General features: G+C 45.1%; 1 protein-coding gene across 1 annotated transcript in view; it reads left to right on the forward strand.

The window, feature by feature from the left end:
• The window catches only part of IGF2R (insulin like growth factor 2 receptor), a 106,145-nt gene that overhangs the window by 67,924 nt on the left and 23,619 nt on the right, over positions 1-14,602 (forward strand). Inside the window, exons 28-31 of the mRNA XM_024747855.1 lie at positions 6,472-6,602; positions 6,832-6,929; positions 12,840-12,976; positions 14,108-14,298. Coding sequence (XP_024603623.1) covers positions 6,472-6,602; positions 6,832-6,929; positions 12,840-12,976; positions 14,108-14,298 — 557 coding nt within the window. The remainder of the gene's footprint in view (positions 1-6,471; positions 6,603-6,831; positions 6,930-12,839; positions 12,977-14,107; positions 14,299-14,602) is intronic.

A 14,602-nucleotide genomic window follows, 5' to 3' on the forward strand; every position in this document is an offset into this window, starting at 1 on the left:
TTTTTTTAGATTCCATATATATGTGTTAGCATACGGTATTTGTTTTTCTCTTTCTGACTTCACTCTGTATGACAGACTCTAGGTCCATCCACCTCACTACAAATAACTCAATTTCGTTTCTTTTTATGGCTGAGTAACATTCTATTGTATATATGTGCCATATCTTCTTTATCCATTCATCTGTCGATGGACATTTACGTTGCTTCCATGTCCTGGGTATTGTAAATAGTGCTGCAGTGAACATTGTGGTACATGACTCTTTTTGAATTATGGTTTTCTCAGGGTATATGCCCAATAGTGGAATTGCTGGGTCATATGGTAGTTCTGTTTTTAGTTTTTTAAGGAACCTCCATACTATTCTCCATAGTGGTTGTATCAATTTACATTTTCACCAGCAGTGCAGCAGGGTTCCTTTTTCACCACACCCTTTCCAGCATTTACTGTTTCTAGATTTTTGATAATGGCCATTCTTCAGAATGGCCAGTGTGAGGTGATACCTCATTGTACTTTTGATTTGCATTTCTCTAATAATTAGTGATGTTGAACATCTTTTCATGTGCCTCTTGGCCATCTGTATGTCTTCTTTGGTGAAATGTCTATTTAGGTCTTCCACCCATTTTTTAATTGAATTGTTTGTTTTTTTGACATTGAGTTCCATGAACTGTTTGTATGTTTTGGAGATTAATCCTTTGTCCCGTTGTTTCATTTGCAAATATTTTCTCCCATTCTGAGGGTTGTCTTTTCATCTTGTTTATGGTTTCCTTTGCTGTGCAAAAGCTTTTAAATTTCATTAGGTCCCATTGTTTATTTCTGTTTTTATTTTCATTAGGAGGTGGGTCAAAAAAGATCTTGCTGTGGTTTATGTCAAAGAGTATTTTTCCTGTGTTTTCCTCTAAGAGTTTTACAGTCTTACATTTAAGTCTTTAATCCGTTTGGAGTTTATTTTTGTGTATGGTGTTAGGGAGTGTTCTAATTTCATTCTTTCACGTGTAGCTGTCCAGTTTTCCCAGCACCACTTATTGAAGAGGCTGTCTTTCCTCCATCATATGTTCTTGCCTCCTTTTTTGTAAATTAGGTGACCATATGTGCATGGGTTTATCTCTGGGCTTTCTATCCTGTACCACTGATCTATATTTCTGGTTTTGTGCCAGTACCATACTGTCTTGATTACTGTAGCTTTGTAGTATAGTTTGAAGTCAGGGAGCCTGATTCCTCCAGCTCTGTTTTTCTTTCTGAAGATTGCTTTGGCTATTTGGGGTCTTTTGTGTTTCCGTACAAATTGCAAACTTTTTTGTTCTAATTCTGTGAAGAATGCCATTGGTAGCTTGATAGGGATTGCATTGAATCTGTAGATTGCTTTGGGTAGTATAGTCATTTTCACAATATTGATTCTTCCAATCCAAGAACATAGTATATTTCTCCATCTGTTTATGTCATCTTTGATTTCTTTCATCAGCGTATTACAGTTTTCTGAGTACAAGTCTTTCGCCTCCTTAGGTAGGTTTATTCCTAGGTATTTTATTCTTTTCATCGCGATGGTAAATAGGATTGTTTCCTTAATTTCTCATTCTGATTTTTTGTTGTTAGCATATAGGAGTGCAAGAGATTCCTGTGCATTAAGTTTGTATCTTGCAACCTTACCAAATTCATTGATTAATTCTAATAGTTTTCTGGTGGCATTTTTAGGATTTTCTATATATAGTATCATGTTATCTGCAAACAGTGACAGTTTTACTTCTTCTTTTCCAATTTGTATTCCTTTTATTTCTTTTTCTTCTCTAATTGCAATGGCTAGGACTTCCAAAACTATGTTGAATAAGAGTGCCAAGAGTGGACATGCTTGTCTTGTTCCTGATCTTAGTGGAAATGCTTTCAGTTTTTCACCATTGACAATGATGTTTGCTGTGGGTTTGTCATATATGGCCTTTATTATGTTGAGGTAGTTTCCCTCTATGCCCCTTTTGTGGAGAGTTTTTATCATAAATGGGTGTTGAATTTTGTCAAAAGTTTTTTCTGCGTCTATTGAGATGATCATATGGTTTTTATTCCTTAGTTAATATGGTGTATCACATTGATTGATTTGCATATATTGAGGAATCCTTGCATCCCTGGGATAAATCCCACTTGATCATGGTGTATGATCCTTTTAATATGCTGTTGGACTCAGTTTGCAAGTATTTTGTTCAGGATTTTTGCATCTATACTCATCAGTGATATTGGTCTATAATTTTCTTTTTTTGTGATATCTTTTTCTGGTTTTGGTATCAGGGTGATGGTGGCTTCATAGAATGAATTTGGGAGTGTTCCTCCCTCTGCAATTTTTTGGAAGAGTTTGGGAAGGATGGGTGTTAGCTCTTCTCTAAATGTTTGATAGAATTCGCCTGTGAAGCCATCTGGTCCTGGACTTTCGTTTGTTGTAAGATTTTTAATTGCAGTTTCAATTTCATTTCTTGTGATTGGTCTGTTTATATTTTCTAATTCTTCCTGGTTCAGCCTTGGAAAATTGTACCTTTCCAAGAATTTGTCCATTTCTTCGTGGGTGTCCATTTTATTGGCATAGAGTTGTTCATAGTAGCCTCTTATAAGCCTTTGTGTTTCTGCAGTGTCAGTTGTGATTTCTCCTTTTTCATTTCTAATTTTATTGATTTGCATCCTCTCCCTTTTTTTTCTTGATGAGTCTGGCTAAGGGTTTATCCATTTTGTTTATCTTCTCAAAGAACCAGCTTTTAGTTTTATTGATGTTTGCTTCTATTTCATTTATTTATGCTCTGATCTTTGTGATTTCTTTCCTTTACTGACTTTGGGTTTTCTTTGTTCTTCTTTCTCTAGTTGCTTTAGGTGTAGGGTTAGATTGTTTGTTTGAGATGTTTCTTGAGGTGAGATTGAATTGCTTTAAACTTCCCTCTTAGAACTGCTTTTGCTGCATCCCATAGGGTCATTGTGTTTTTGTTGTCATTTGTTTCTGTGTGTCTTTTAATTTCTTCTTTGATTTCTTCAGTTATCTCTTGGTTATTTAGTAGCACACTGTTCAGCCTCTATGTATTTGTGGTTTTTACAATTTTTTTCCTGTAATTGATTTCCAATCTCATAGCGTTGTGGTCATAAAAGATACTTGATACAATTTCAGTTTTCTTAAATTTTCTGAGCCTTGATATGTGACCCAAATTGTGATCTATACTAGCGGATGTTCTGTGTGCACTTCAGAAGAAAGTGTATTCTACCACTTTCGGGTAGAAAGGTCTATAAATATCAATTAAATCTCTCTGGTCTGTTGTGTCACTTAAAGCTTGTGTTTCCTTATTTTCTGTTTGGATGATCTGTCCATTGGTGTAAGTGGGGGTGTTAAAGTCCCCTACTATTATTGTGTTACTTTTGATTTCCCCTTTCATGGTTGTTAGCATTTGCCTTATGTGTTGAGGTGCTCCTATGTTGGGTGCATAAACATTTATAATTGTTATATCCTCTTCTTGGATTGATCCCTTGATCATTATGTAGTGCCCTTCCTTATCTCTTGTAACAGTCTTAAAGTCTGTTTTATCTGATATGCGTATTGCTACTCCAGCTTTCTTTTGATTTCCATTTGCATGGAATATCTTTTTCTATCTCTTCACTTCTAGTCTGTATGTGTCCCTAGGTCTGAAGTGGGTCTCTTGTAGATAGCATATATACGGGTCATGTTTTTGTATCCATCCATTCAGCTAGTCTATGTCTTTTGGTTGGGACATTTAGTCCATTTACATTCAAGGTTATTATCAATATGTTGTTCCTATTGCCATTTTCTTAATTGTTTTGGGTTTGTTTTTGTGGGTCTTTTTCTTGTGTTTCCTGCCTAGAGAAGTTTCTTTAGCATTTGTTGTAAAGCTGATTTGGTGGTGCTGGATTCTCTTAGCTTTTGCTTGTCTGAAGAGCTTTTGATTTCTCCATTGAATCTGAATGAGATCCTTGCTGGGTAGAGTAATCTTGGTTGTAGGTTTTCTCTTTCATCGCTTTAAGTATATCCTGCCACTCCCTTCTGGCCTGCAGAGTTTCTGCTGAAAAATCAGCTGATAACCTTATGGGGATTCCTTTGTATGTTATTTTTTGTTTCTCCCTTGCTGCTTTTAATGTTTTTGCTTTGAATTTAATTTTTGTTAGTTTTATTAATATGTGTCTTGGTGTGTTTCTCCTAGAGTTTATACTGTGTGGGACTCTGTGTGCTTCCTGGACTTGGGTGACTATTTCCTTTCCCATGTCTGAAGTTTTCCACTATAATCTCTTCAGATGTTTCCTCAGAGTCTTTCTTTTTCTCTTCTTTTTCTGAGACCCCTGTAATTCTAATGTTGTTGCTTTTAGTGTTGTCCCAGAGGTCTCTGAGATTGTCTCCAGTTCTTTTCATTCTTTTTTCTTTATTCTGCTCCTTGACAGTTATTTCCACCGTTTTGTCTTCCAGCTCACGTACTCGTTCTTCTGACTCTGTTATTCTGTTATTGATTCCTTCAGTGTATTTTTCAGTTCACTTATTGTGTTGTTCATCTCTGTTTGTTTGTTCTTTAGTTCTTCTAGATCTTTCTTAAGCATTTCTTTTATTTTCTCAGTCCGTGCCTCCATTCTGTTTCTGAGATTCTGGATCATCTTTACTGTCATTACTCTGAATTCTTTTTCTGGTAGATTGCCTATTTCCTCTTCATTTATTTGGTCTTGTGGGTTTTTACCTTGCTCCTTCATCTGTGATATATTATTTTGCTGTCTCTTTTTTTTTAATGAGTGGGATTGTGTTCCTGTCTTACTGGTTGTTTGGCCTGAGGCTTCCAACACTGGAGTTTGTAGGCTGTTGGGTAGAGCTGGGTCTTGGTGCTGAGATGAGGACCTCTGGGAGACCTCACTCCGATGAATATTCCCTGGGGTCTGAAGTTCTCTGTTTGTCCAGTAGTTGAGACTCAGAGCTCCCACTGCCGGAGCTTTGGCCTGACCTCCGGCTTGTGAACCAAGATCCTGCAAGCCGCGAGAGGGGGCAAAAAAAAGAACGATGACAAAGTAAAAAATACAGTCAGACTAGGAAACTAACAGATATGTTAGAAAAAAATATAAAAATAAAAATATAGGTGAAACAACAACTGGAAGGTAAAAAGGAACCACAGTAGTAAAAAAAAGAGAGAGGAAAAAAAAGGTGGAAAAGGCCTTGGCTCTGGAGGGTGGGGCCTTAGCAGGGGCAAGGTTTGGGTGGTGGGTGGGGCCTGTGTTTAGTACCCACAGGGCTGGAAAAGGCCCTGGGGGGTGTAGGGGGTGGGGCTCAGGCTCAAGGAACAGAAGGGGCCCAGGTGTGCCTCCCACCCCTGGTCTCATAGGGCGGGGGACCCCACCTGGGAGCCCAGCAGCCTTCCTGGGTTTGAGTGGGTGGGGCAAACGCCCTTGCTCCTTTCCCGCTCCTCTGGTCCTGGAGAGCCGCCTCCCTGCTGCCTCTTCTGTTCTCTCCTGGCCTCCCTCCTATGTCCCCAGGATCAACCCGGCCTGGAGGGGGACCTCTGAGGGTGTAGGGCACGGTCTGGGAGCTGGGCAGACTTCCCCGGCCGATTGGGCAGGGAAAACACTGGGCCTGCTCCCTGCTGATCGGAGCCCCTGGGGGTCCCTTCAGGCATGGGAACCCCTCCCCACCTCAGCCACCCCTCAGGGGCGCTGGTCCTGTCGGGTCTCCACTTCTCCAACCCCCTCAGCCCCCCACGTCCTACCGGTTTGGTCGGGGGTTCTTCCCGTCCCCTTAGGTGTCAGGGTCCCCCACCAACGTCCAGCAGGCGCCTTAGTTGTGGGGAGATGCGAACTCTGCGTATTCCCGCACTGCTATCTTGGCTCCATCCCTGGCCCTCCCCCCCGCCCCCACGCGCCCAATGATGTTTCTGATTTCACTTGATTTTTGTCACCATGACATGTACAGATAAGTGTTGATTTCATTCTTATTTAGCAATACCAGTTACCAGTTCTGAGATCGTATGTCTTCTTTTTATTCCAACTTTGGGGCACACTGGACTATTAGTGGGTGTCCTGAGGTAGTACCTTCTAGAACTGAGGCAGGGGGACTCATCTCATACAGGGTGGGCTGCAAAATACATAAGACAGGCTGCTGGTCCTCACGCCGTCTCAGCCGCTGGGCACACGGTGATAAGTTTAAGAATCTTTAAGGAAGAAGTTGAAGTAGCCGATGGGGTGAGTACTTGGGCCTCCCTGAGGGGCTGTGAAGAGGAAGTGCCGTCCTCTGAGCTCATCAGGCCAGGGGTCTCTGTACGTCATTGATCCCGTGGTGAGTCTATAAGATCGCAGCCTTGAGCGAGAGGAGGACTGATTCTGGTCTCTACGGTGGCACGTGACGGAGCCGGTGGTCCAATAGGCCAGGCACACTTGGTCTTGTGTTTGTTCAGCATGTGTGATGCACCGTGTCTGTGTTGACCAGCCTGGGTCTTCCTGAACTGATCCTTGTTGAACTGGCTGCTTCTCGAGCAGGTCTCCTTACCCAGAAGCTGACCTATGAGAATGGGGTGTTGAAGATGAACTACACCGGTGGGGACACCTGCCATAAGGTGTACCAGCGCTCCACGACCGTCATCTTCTACTGTGACCGCAGCACCCAGGCGGTGAGTGTGCTCAACGCAGCAGGGGGCCGCTTCGCCCTCAGCCCTTTGCCTTTGTCTTTACAAAGTGAATCTGCTTTTACGTCTCATAAAACTTCCTGGTTACTGTGTTCACACCTTGATCAGTCTGTGTAGAGTGTAATGAGCAGGCCCATCCCTTACTACTTGCATCCTTAAAGCACCGCCTATCTGACGTGTCCCGTTTCACGGACATGTCTCTCCACTTCCGCAGCCGGTGTTTCTCCAGGAGACTTCTGACTGCTCCTACTTGTTCGAGTGGCACACGCAGTATGCCTGCCCGCCCTTCGACCTGACCGAGTGCTCATTCAAGTAAGTCGATGCGGGTGTTGTCCCTGGGGCAGTCAGGTTTACTTGATAATATTTTGCTTTAATAGTTAGTGGCCGGGGGCTTCCCTGGTGGCGCAGTGGTTGAGAGTCTGCCTGCTGGTGCAGGGGACACAGGCTCATGCCCCGGTCCGGGAAGATCCCACATGCCGCGGAGCGGCTGGGCCCGTGAGCCACGGCCGCTGAGCCTGTGCGTCCGGAGCCTGTGCTCCACAACGGGAGAGGCCACAACAGTGAGAGGCCCGCGTACTGCAAAAAAAAAAAAAAAAGTTAGTGGCTGCGGGACTTCCTTGGTGGCACAGTGGCTAAGGCTCCATGCTCCCAATGCAGGGGGCCTGGGTTCGATCCCTGGCCAGGGAACTAGATCCCACATGCATGCTGTGACTAAGAGTTTACATGCCACAACTAAGGAGCCCACATGCAGCAACTAAGACCCAGCACAACCAAATAAATAAATAAATATTTAAAAAAAAAAAAAAAAAACTTAGTGGCCGGGCAGGGGACAGGATTAGATTAGTCAGGTGATTTCTCTAAGCCTTAATTCCTGAATGTTAAACTGAGGAGTTGGATTAGGGTAACTGCTAAATCCTTCACGACTTTCATATTCTTTGATTACCTTGTGTTAAGGTACAGGGAGGTGACTGGAGTTGAAACAGGAAACCTTGTATGATTCATGGGTGTGAGTGGATTGGAGTGACCAGGGTGTCCCCTGGCCTCTGCTCTTCCCTGGATGCTGCCTGTGTCTGGTGAAAAAGACGTGGAGAGGGAGATGGTGGAGCTGCATGGTGGGGTGTGTGTGTGTGTGTGTGTGTGTGTGTGTGTAGGGAGCACCAGGGGCTGACACCCACCCTGCAGGTTCTCAGCTGCCATCACCGGTTCCTTTGTCCTGTTACCTGTGGCTCAAGTAGGCTCCTGAAATGAGGTGGTTGGCAGCTCCTGAGATAAGGTGGAGGTCTTCATTGTGTGTGAATTTCATCAGCGTCACCCTCAAAACTGTTACAAATTACACATCTTGGGTTCCATCCCTGGAGATTTTGGTTTCTACACATTTGGTCTACACATTTCTGGATATTTAAGGGACATGCTGACGTTTCTGTTGCATGAGGACCCAGCCTGAAAAGAATCACTGAGTTACAGCATTCCGTCCTGGGGAAAAATTAATCATTTCCCTGTTTCCTTCCAGTTTTTATCCTTAATTGAAGAATCAGTTAAAATGAAAGCTTATGCATGTATATTGTATGAATTCATAAGTGTAGAAAACTGTGTCAGATGAAGTAAGCTTCCCCCACCTCAGCCTCATCCCACTTTTTACCGTGTCTTCTTGTAGTTCTGTCTGGAGCCTTGCATGACTCTAAATGAGCAATATACCCGTGCTTGTCAACCTCAAATGATATCGGTCGACTCTGTCTTCAGACACCAGAAATGTAATTCTGGTCTCCTCTCCCCTCTCCCCTGCCCCGCGTTCATTAGTTCCATTTTTATTTCCTCTTCTGGCTGCCTTTAGAATATGGGATGATACACTATAAGCTCTGTTTCTTGTTTCATCACCTTTAGACATCTCTTGACTTCCCGCTAAGTAAGATGAGGGCCTCGGATTCTGCCTGTCCCTCAGCCGCTCCTCCCACTGCCTCAGTGCCAGCAGCGTGTCGCTGGTGCATTGCCAAGGTTTAGAACATGTGTCTCCTGCTGGGTAACTCTAATGGTCTTACCTGCTTTATTCAGAGGGTGGTTCTAAAGAATCAAAAACTAATAAGCGGCGTTTACAGTATTGCATAAACATCATTTGCTGCAAGATCACACGGTCTGATTGGATCTGCAGAGAAATGACATCATCTTGTGTCTCTTAGCTTCCTCTTAACTGAAGGAAGATAGGCTTAGTGTTTAGGTCAGAAGATTCCCATTTCTTCTATTTCCTAAGTTGCGCCAAAAAATCATTCCACGTTGTTTGCTTAATACTTGGTACATAGCTACCTCGAATAGGTTTTAAATCTTGGCATTTTACGTAGTCTCTCTCTTTTATTGTTGACAGAATAATATGCCTTCCCATTGTATCTCGGACTGTCAGGGCTCTTCACGATGCTGTGTCTACGAATAATCACCGTTCTTCTTCAGGAAGGTCTCAGTTCGGATTTGGGCCGTGTGTTTTCTGCTCTTTGATCAGAGCTCATTTGGGGATCACTCCTGGCTTGGATCCGCTGCTTCTTGGATTTCACGCCCTTTGTCTTGGCTTCCTTTTTCGTTTTGTTAGAGTGTATCATCCTATACTTTAGAGAGGTTGGATGGGAGAGGACCCATGCGTTGTCTGAAAATGCCCATAACTTGCTCTTAAATCTGATTGGCTGTAGTAGGATTACAGATTCAAATTAATTTCCCCTCAGTTTTGAAGGCATTGTCCCATTTCCTACAAGAACTGTGTATGTATGGTGGAAAAGTTAATTGCTCATCTTCTGTTTTCGTGTTTTTACTCCATTCTGGAATATTTTCTGAACTTGAGAACATCAGCTATCCTTTGGAGATTTTTATTTGGAATTTCAAATAAGTCCTTCTCATCATCTCTGAGGATACTAATGATATATTTTTTTTGTTTCTTTTAAAAAAAAATCTCATCATGCATTCCCTGAATTATAATTCATTTTCTTTTAATGGTTGCCTTAAACACGTATTTTTGATTTAATGGAAAGCTAAAGTTAGTAACTATACCCATCTCTCCAACAATAAAATAACGTAGAGTGTTGTAGCCCCAACACTCTCTCCCCATCTCCATGGTATTGTGGTCGAGTGCTTTTGTTCTGATGTGTTTTCTTACCTCTTGAATAAGTCATTATTGTGATTTTTAAAAATATCCATTGGTTGCTTGACTATATAAATTTCTTCTTTTGAAGAGGAAAAGAAATGTCTCTCTTTCTTTGGCTTACCCTTCCTCTTTGCATTTTACCCCTTGCTTTTGACTCAATTCTCTCTCTTTAAGTATCTGTTTAGTATAATGCTGTGCATAGTGCTGGTTTGCAAACTATTTGCTTCTGGTCTCTGATGGGGTGAAGAGCTGTGTCACCTTGCACTAGGGACAGCGAAGGAACCAGTGTCCATTACTGGTTCATCTTGTGGCGCTGGCTCCTTCCACGGTTGCTGACTGGTCCTGGGTACAAATCGCACAGTGAGTCACACTGCTTGCTGGTTCGAACAGAGACTCTGTCGAGTTAAATATTGGTCTTTACTTGAAAAGGCTTAGTTTTATTGTCACTAGCTTGGCACAGAATTCCAGGTGAGTACTTTGTGTGTGTGTGTCAGCACTTTGAAGGTAATCTACCATCTTCCGGTGCTTAGTATTGCTGTTAGAGAATCTGCCCCCGTCCGTCCTGTTTTCATTCCTTTGTAGATAACCTACCTTTTCTGTATATTTTCTCTCGTATCTGTTCTGCAGTCTCAGTCTGTTTTGTTAGGTATGGCTTTGTTATTTATGTTGCTTGGAAGTTGATGCTTTCTAAGTTAAAGATGAATGTCTGTTATTCACTTAGGAATATTTGCAGTCATTGTAGATTTGAAGGTTGCCTCTAACCTATTCTGTTTCTTTTCTTCTGGGACTTGTATTAATATCTTAGGCTTTCCTATTCTATCCACCATGTCTTTTACTTATTTTTTTTTTAATTAAAAAAATTTTAATTTTTTCATTTATTTATTTTTGGCTGTGTTGCGTCTTTGTTGCTGCATGGGAGCTTTCTCCAGTTGTGGCGGGCGGGGGCTACTCTTCGTTGCGGTGCACGGGCTTCTCATTGCAGTGGCTTCTCTTGTTGCGGAGCACGGGCTCTAGGCACGTGGACTCAGTAGTTGTGGCGCGTGGGCTTAGTTGCTCCGTGACATGTGGGATCTTCCTGGACCAGGGCTCGAACCCCTGTCCCCTGCATTAGCAGGCGGATTCTTAACCACCGTGCCACCAGGGAAGCCCTCACCATGTCTTTTAGATATCTTATTTATCTGTTTCTGGACGGTATTCTGTTTCCTTAGACCTATTTCCAACTTAGTGATTCTCTTATCAGCTGATTTAATTTGCTGTTTTGACTGTTCCCTTTTTAATTTTCATGACTGTGCTTTTCATGTAGGAGTTCTGTTTGGTACTCTTTCTGTTTTAAAACTTATTTTAGAAACAGTTTATTATTTTTTTTAACTTAAAAAAGTTTTTAATTTATTTTGGCTGCGTTGGGTCTTAGCTGCGGCACACGGGATCTTTGTTGTGGCATGCGGGCTTCTCTTCAGTTGTGGCGCTCGGTAGTTGCGGCGCGCAGGCTTAGTTGCCCCACAGGGCATGTAGGATATTAGTTCCCCAACCAGGGATGGAACCCACGTCCCCTGCATTGGAAGGTGGATTCTTAACCACTGGACCACCAGGGAAGTCCCTGTTGGTACTCTAATTCATCATTTCTTCCCTCCATTCTACCCCCCCTTCTTTTATTATAGTTTCAGTTTCTTCTTTTAGGTCTTTAACCATTTACAATAAGTCTCTATCAGATGGTCTATTATATGAAGTTCTTGAGGACCTGCTTTTGCAAATAAATACCTGTGTCTCCCACATAGGCTGGTATCAATGCCAGCTCCATCCTTTCGCTCTCATCCCATTTATGGTCCATCAGCTTTCAAAATGCCTAGAGTTCTATCTTCCGGAAGCACCTCCCTGCCCTGTTTCAGGCCATCTTCATCTCGCCCCTGCATCGCCGCAGTGGCCCCTCAGGGGTCCCCTGACCCACGCTGGGCTAGTCCCGCACAGTGACTACAGTGGCCCTGTTAGACTGTAAGTCGGCCCAGGCCGTTGCTGCGACCCCTCAGTGCGGTGAAGCCCCTGTCTCTGCTGGCGGGAACGCTCCATGTGATGCTACGCTCAGCCCCTGCTGTGTCACTCCTCGTGTCTGCTCTGCTCCAGCCACGTGGGGCTCCTTGCTTTCCTGTGAGCGCACCGGGCTCTCTGCACCTCAGGCCCTTTGCTCCCGCTGCTGCCTCTGCCTGTGCTGCGCTTTGCCGGGTCCCCGCGTGACCGGCTCTCCCGCGTCTTTCTGAGTTTATTCAGAGGTGGCCTCCTCAGGAAGGCCTTCTGCGGCCATTGTCTAAAATCTCACCTCCTCTTTCCCCTCCCAAACCTCATACCCACCTCCCTGCCTTTTTCCCCTCTTCTCTCTAATTGCCATCTTACGTCTGTACGTTTTACAGTATTACCTTGTGACTTCTGCAGACTTCATAAAATGGGCGATTTTTATCTCTCCTTCAACACAGTAGCCCCAGTTGGCATGTAGTTTTTGAATGAATGGGTGATTCACGGGTGATTCACAATCAGTTCCCTCTGATGTGCTGAGGTTACCGCCTGGTGAAGTGGCATCTGTGGCTGTCCTCTGTCTCCACCTGGGTCTGGCGCCCTGCAGAGGGAGTGTTTGTCTTGCTTACCATTAATGCTCTGCACCTGGCGTAGGGCTGGCTCTCGGTGTCTGTCCCTACTTGGGGTTCATGCAGTAAGTAAACCGTTACCTGAGCAGGTCAACATCAGCCTGGTTTATTTCAGTGACTGTTGGTGTCCTCCAGCTTGGACAGGGCTGCCCTGGGCGCTGCGTGTCTTAGCTGTCTGTGTACCCTTGTCTTCTCACCGGCCTGAGCAGGACAGGTGCTTACTCTTAGCTTTCTTTGGTTAATACACAATTTTGTTGAGCTAAGGCTTGACATTTCCTGAACTCAAGCTGTGTTGTTGCTGGTTCCGCCTGGATCTGGGAGAGTCCAGTGTTGAGTTCTGTCCCTGGCAGGGTCTGATTCCCAGGGTGTCGGGAGCAGACTGTGCCTTCATACTGATCCTTTGCAGACGGAGCGCTAGACTCCGTTCGAGTCCAGCCGAACCTCACCGTGGTGCTTTCTTTCCTTCAGAGATGGGGCTGGGAACACCTTCGATCTCTCATCCCTGTCGAGGTACAGTGACAACTGGGAAGCCGTCACGAGGACGGGAGCCACCGAGCACTACCTCATCAACGTGTGCAAGTCTCTGGCTCCGCAGGCCGGCTCGGGTGAGTGAGGTCTCTGGCGGAGGTGCTCATGGCTTGTAGTGAATTTATGGGTGAAGAGGAAGTAAGAACGGATTCTTCGATGGCGCATTGCTCTCTGACACATGAGTGGTTTTGCCAAGAAGCAGCAGGAGGAATTATCTGAGGGTCTTGATGACCCATCCCTGGCGTGGTCCAGGATAAATCAGTGCTGAAGGCTCTGTTGGGAGCGTTGTAACCATCGTTTGAACGTGGGGAGCTGGAGGGTAGATAGAAATAATCACCGTGGCAGGTAATTCTTAGCCAGGGCAGGAGATAGGAGGGTGGGAAATGGAGCTCTGGGTATGCGCCCTCTGTATTCATGGAGAGCAGAGGGGGTGGGGTCTTGCTAGGGTGCACCCAGACCCTTGGTGCCAGTGATGAGGCTAGAACTCAGTTGTGCCCGTGCAACTGGGAGCAGCATCCCACGGAGACCTTGGTGCCATCCACGGCCCCTTGGGATCCTGGGGACGAAACTTGTCCCGTTTTCTTGGAGTTTTATGCAGCCTCACTGAGGCAGCCTCTTGTCTGGCTCAACTCAAAGTGGGCACTGTTGCTGTCTTTTTTTTTTTTAAAAACAAAAACCCCAGAAAGTTATTTTTCTCCTCTGCATGGTTGAGGCCATGGCCCACTTCCCCTTGCTTTGTATGCTGGCTAGATTGGGGACGCCGAGGCTCTTATTAATCCACGAAGTGGGACTCGTTCTTTACCCAGGGCAGATGACTCAGACATTTCGGGGACTGGGAGATTGGCACAGTTCCTGGTGACTTCTTAAAGTAAGATAGCACGTGAATAGAGGCCATTTAAAATGTTCCACGGGCGTAATCTAGGTGTTTCAGCTTCATCTCGTTTGGGGATCAGAAATAATTGAGGCTGTTCTGCCTTGAATTCTCCCCACATCCCATGCTCACCCCCGACCCATCTGCGGTAAAACGGCGTTTCATGGAGTGAGAACTCATGGTGTCATTGGCATCCGACTTAATGAGAGAAATCATTTCTCTTTTGAGGTAATTGTTAGAATCGACTGTGTCACGTGCCGGACGTTACGTCCCTTGTTAAGTCCTAGACTGGACGGGGGCTGACGGTCACTCCTAATTGTCTCTGCTTGTGCTGCAGAGCCGTGCCCTCCGGAGGCGGCCGTGTGTCTGCTGGGTGGCTCCAAGCCCGTGAACCTGGGCAGAGTGAGGGATGGCCCTCAGGGGAGCGAGGGCATGACTCTCCTGCGGTACGTCGATGGTGACCCGTGTCCGGACCAGATCCGGAAGAAGTCAACCACCATCCGCTTCTCGTGCAGCGAGAGCCAAGTCGTAAGTGACACAGCTGTCTCGGCCCCAGTGCGAGTCCAGGGTCAGCAAGACTGATGTCTCACTTCCTGGGATGTGAGCTGAAGAGCTCAGGGTGACCCAGCCTAACAAAGGGCGTGGGCGGCGCGGCTCGGGCCCATGGTCCCGGGGTGTCCACCCCGGCAGTTCTTGTTCCAGAATTTGGTGGTTCTCTTTGGAGTTTGACTCAGATCCCTGAAGGCCGCAGAGAGAACTGGTATTTGGTAACCTGCCCTTGTCTTCATGGAGGCACTTGGGTAAAGCAGAAGGTCGGGCAGACCCGGTTCCA

The sequence above is a fragment of the Neophocaena asiaeorientalis genome, unplaced genomic scaffold, assembly GCF_003031525.2.
Source record: "Neophocaena asiaeorientalis asiaeorientalis breed wild unplaced genomic scaffold, Neophocaena_asiaeorientalis_V1.1 scaffold123, whole genome shotgun sequence".
Lineage (NCBI taxonomy): Eukaryota > Metazoa > Chordata > Mammalia > Artiodactyla > Phocoenidae > Neophocaena > Neophocaena asiaeorientalis.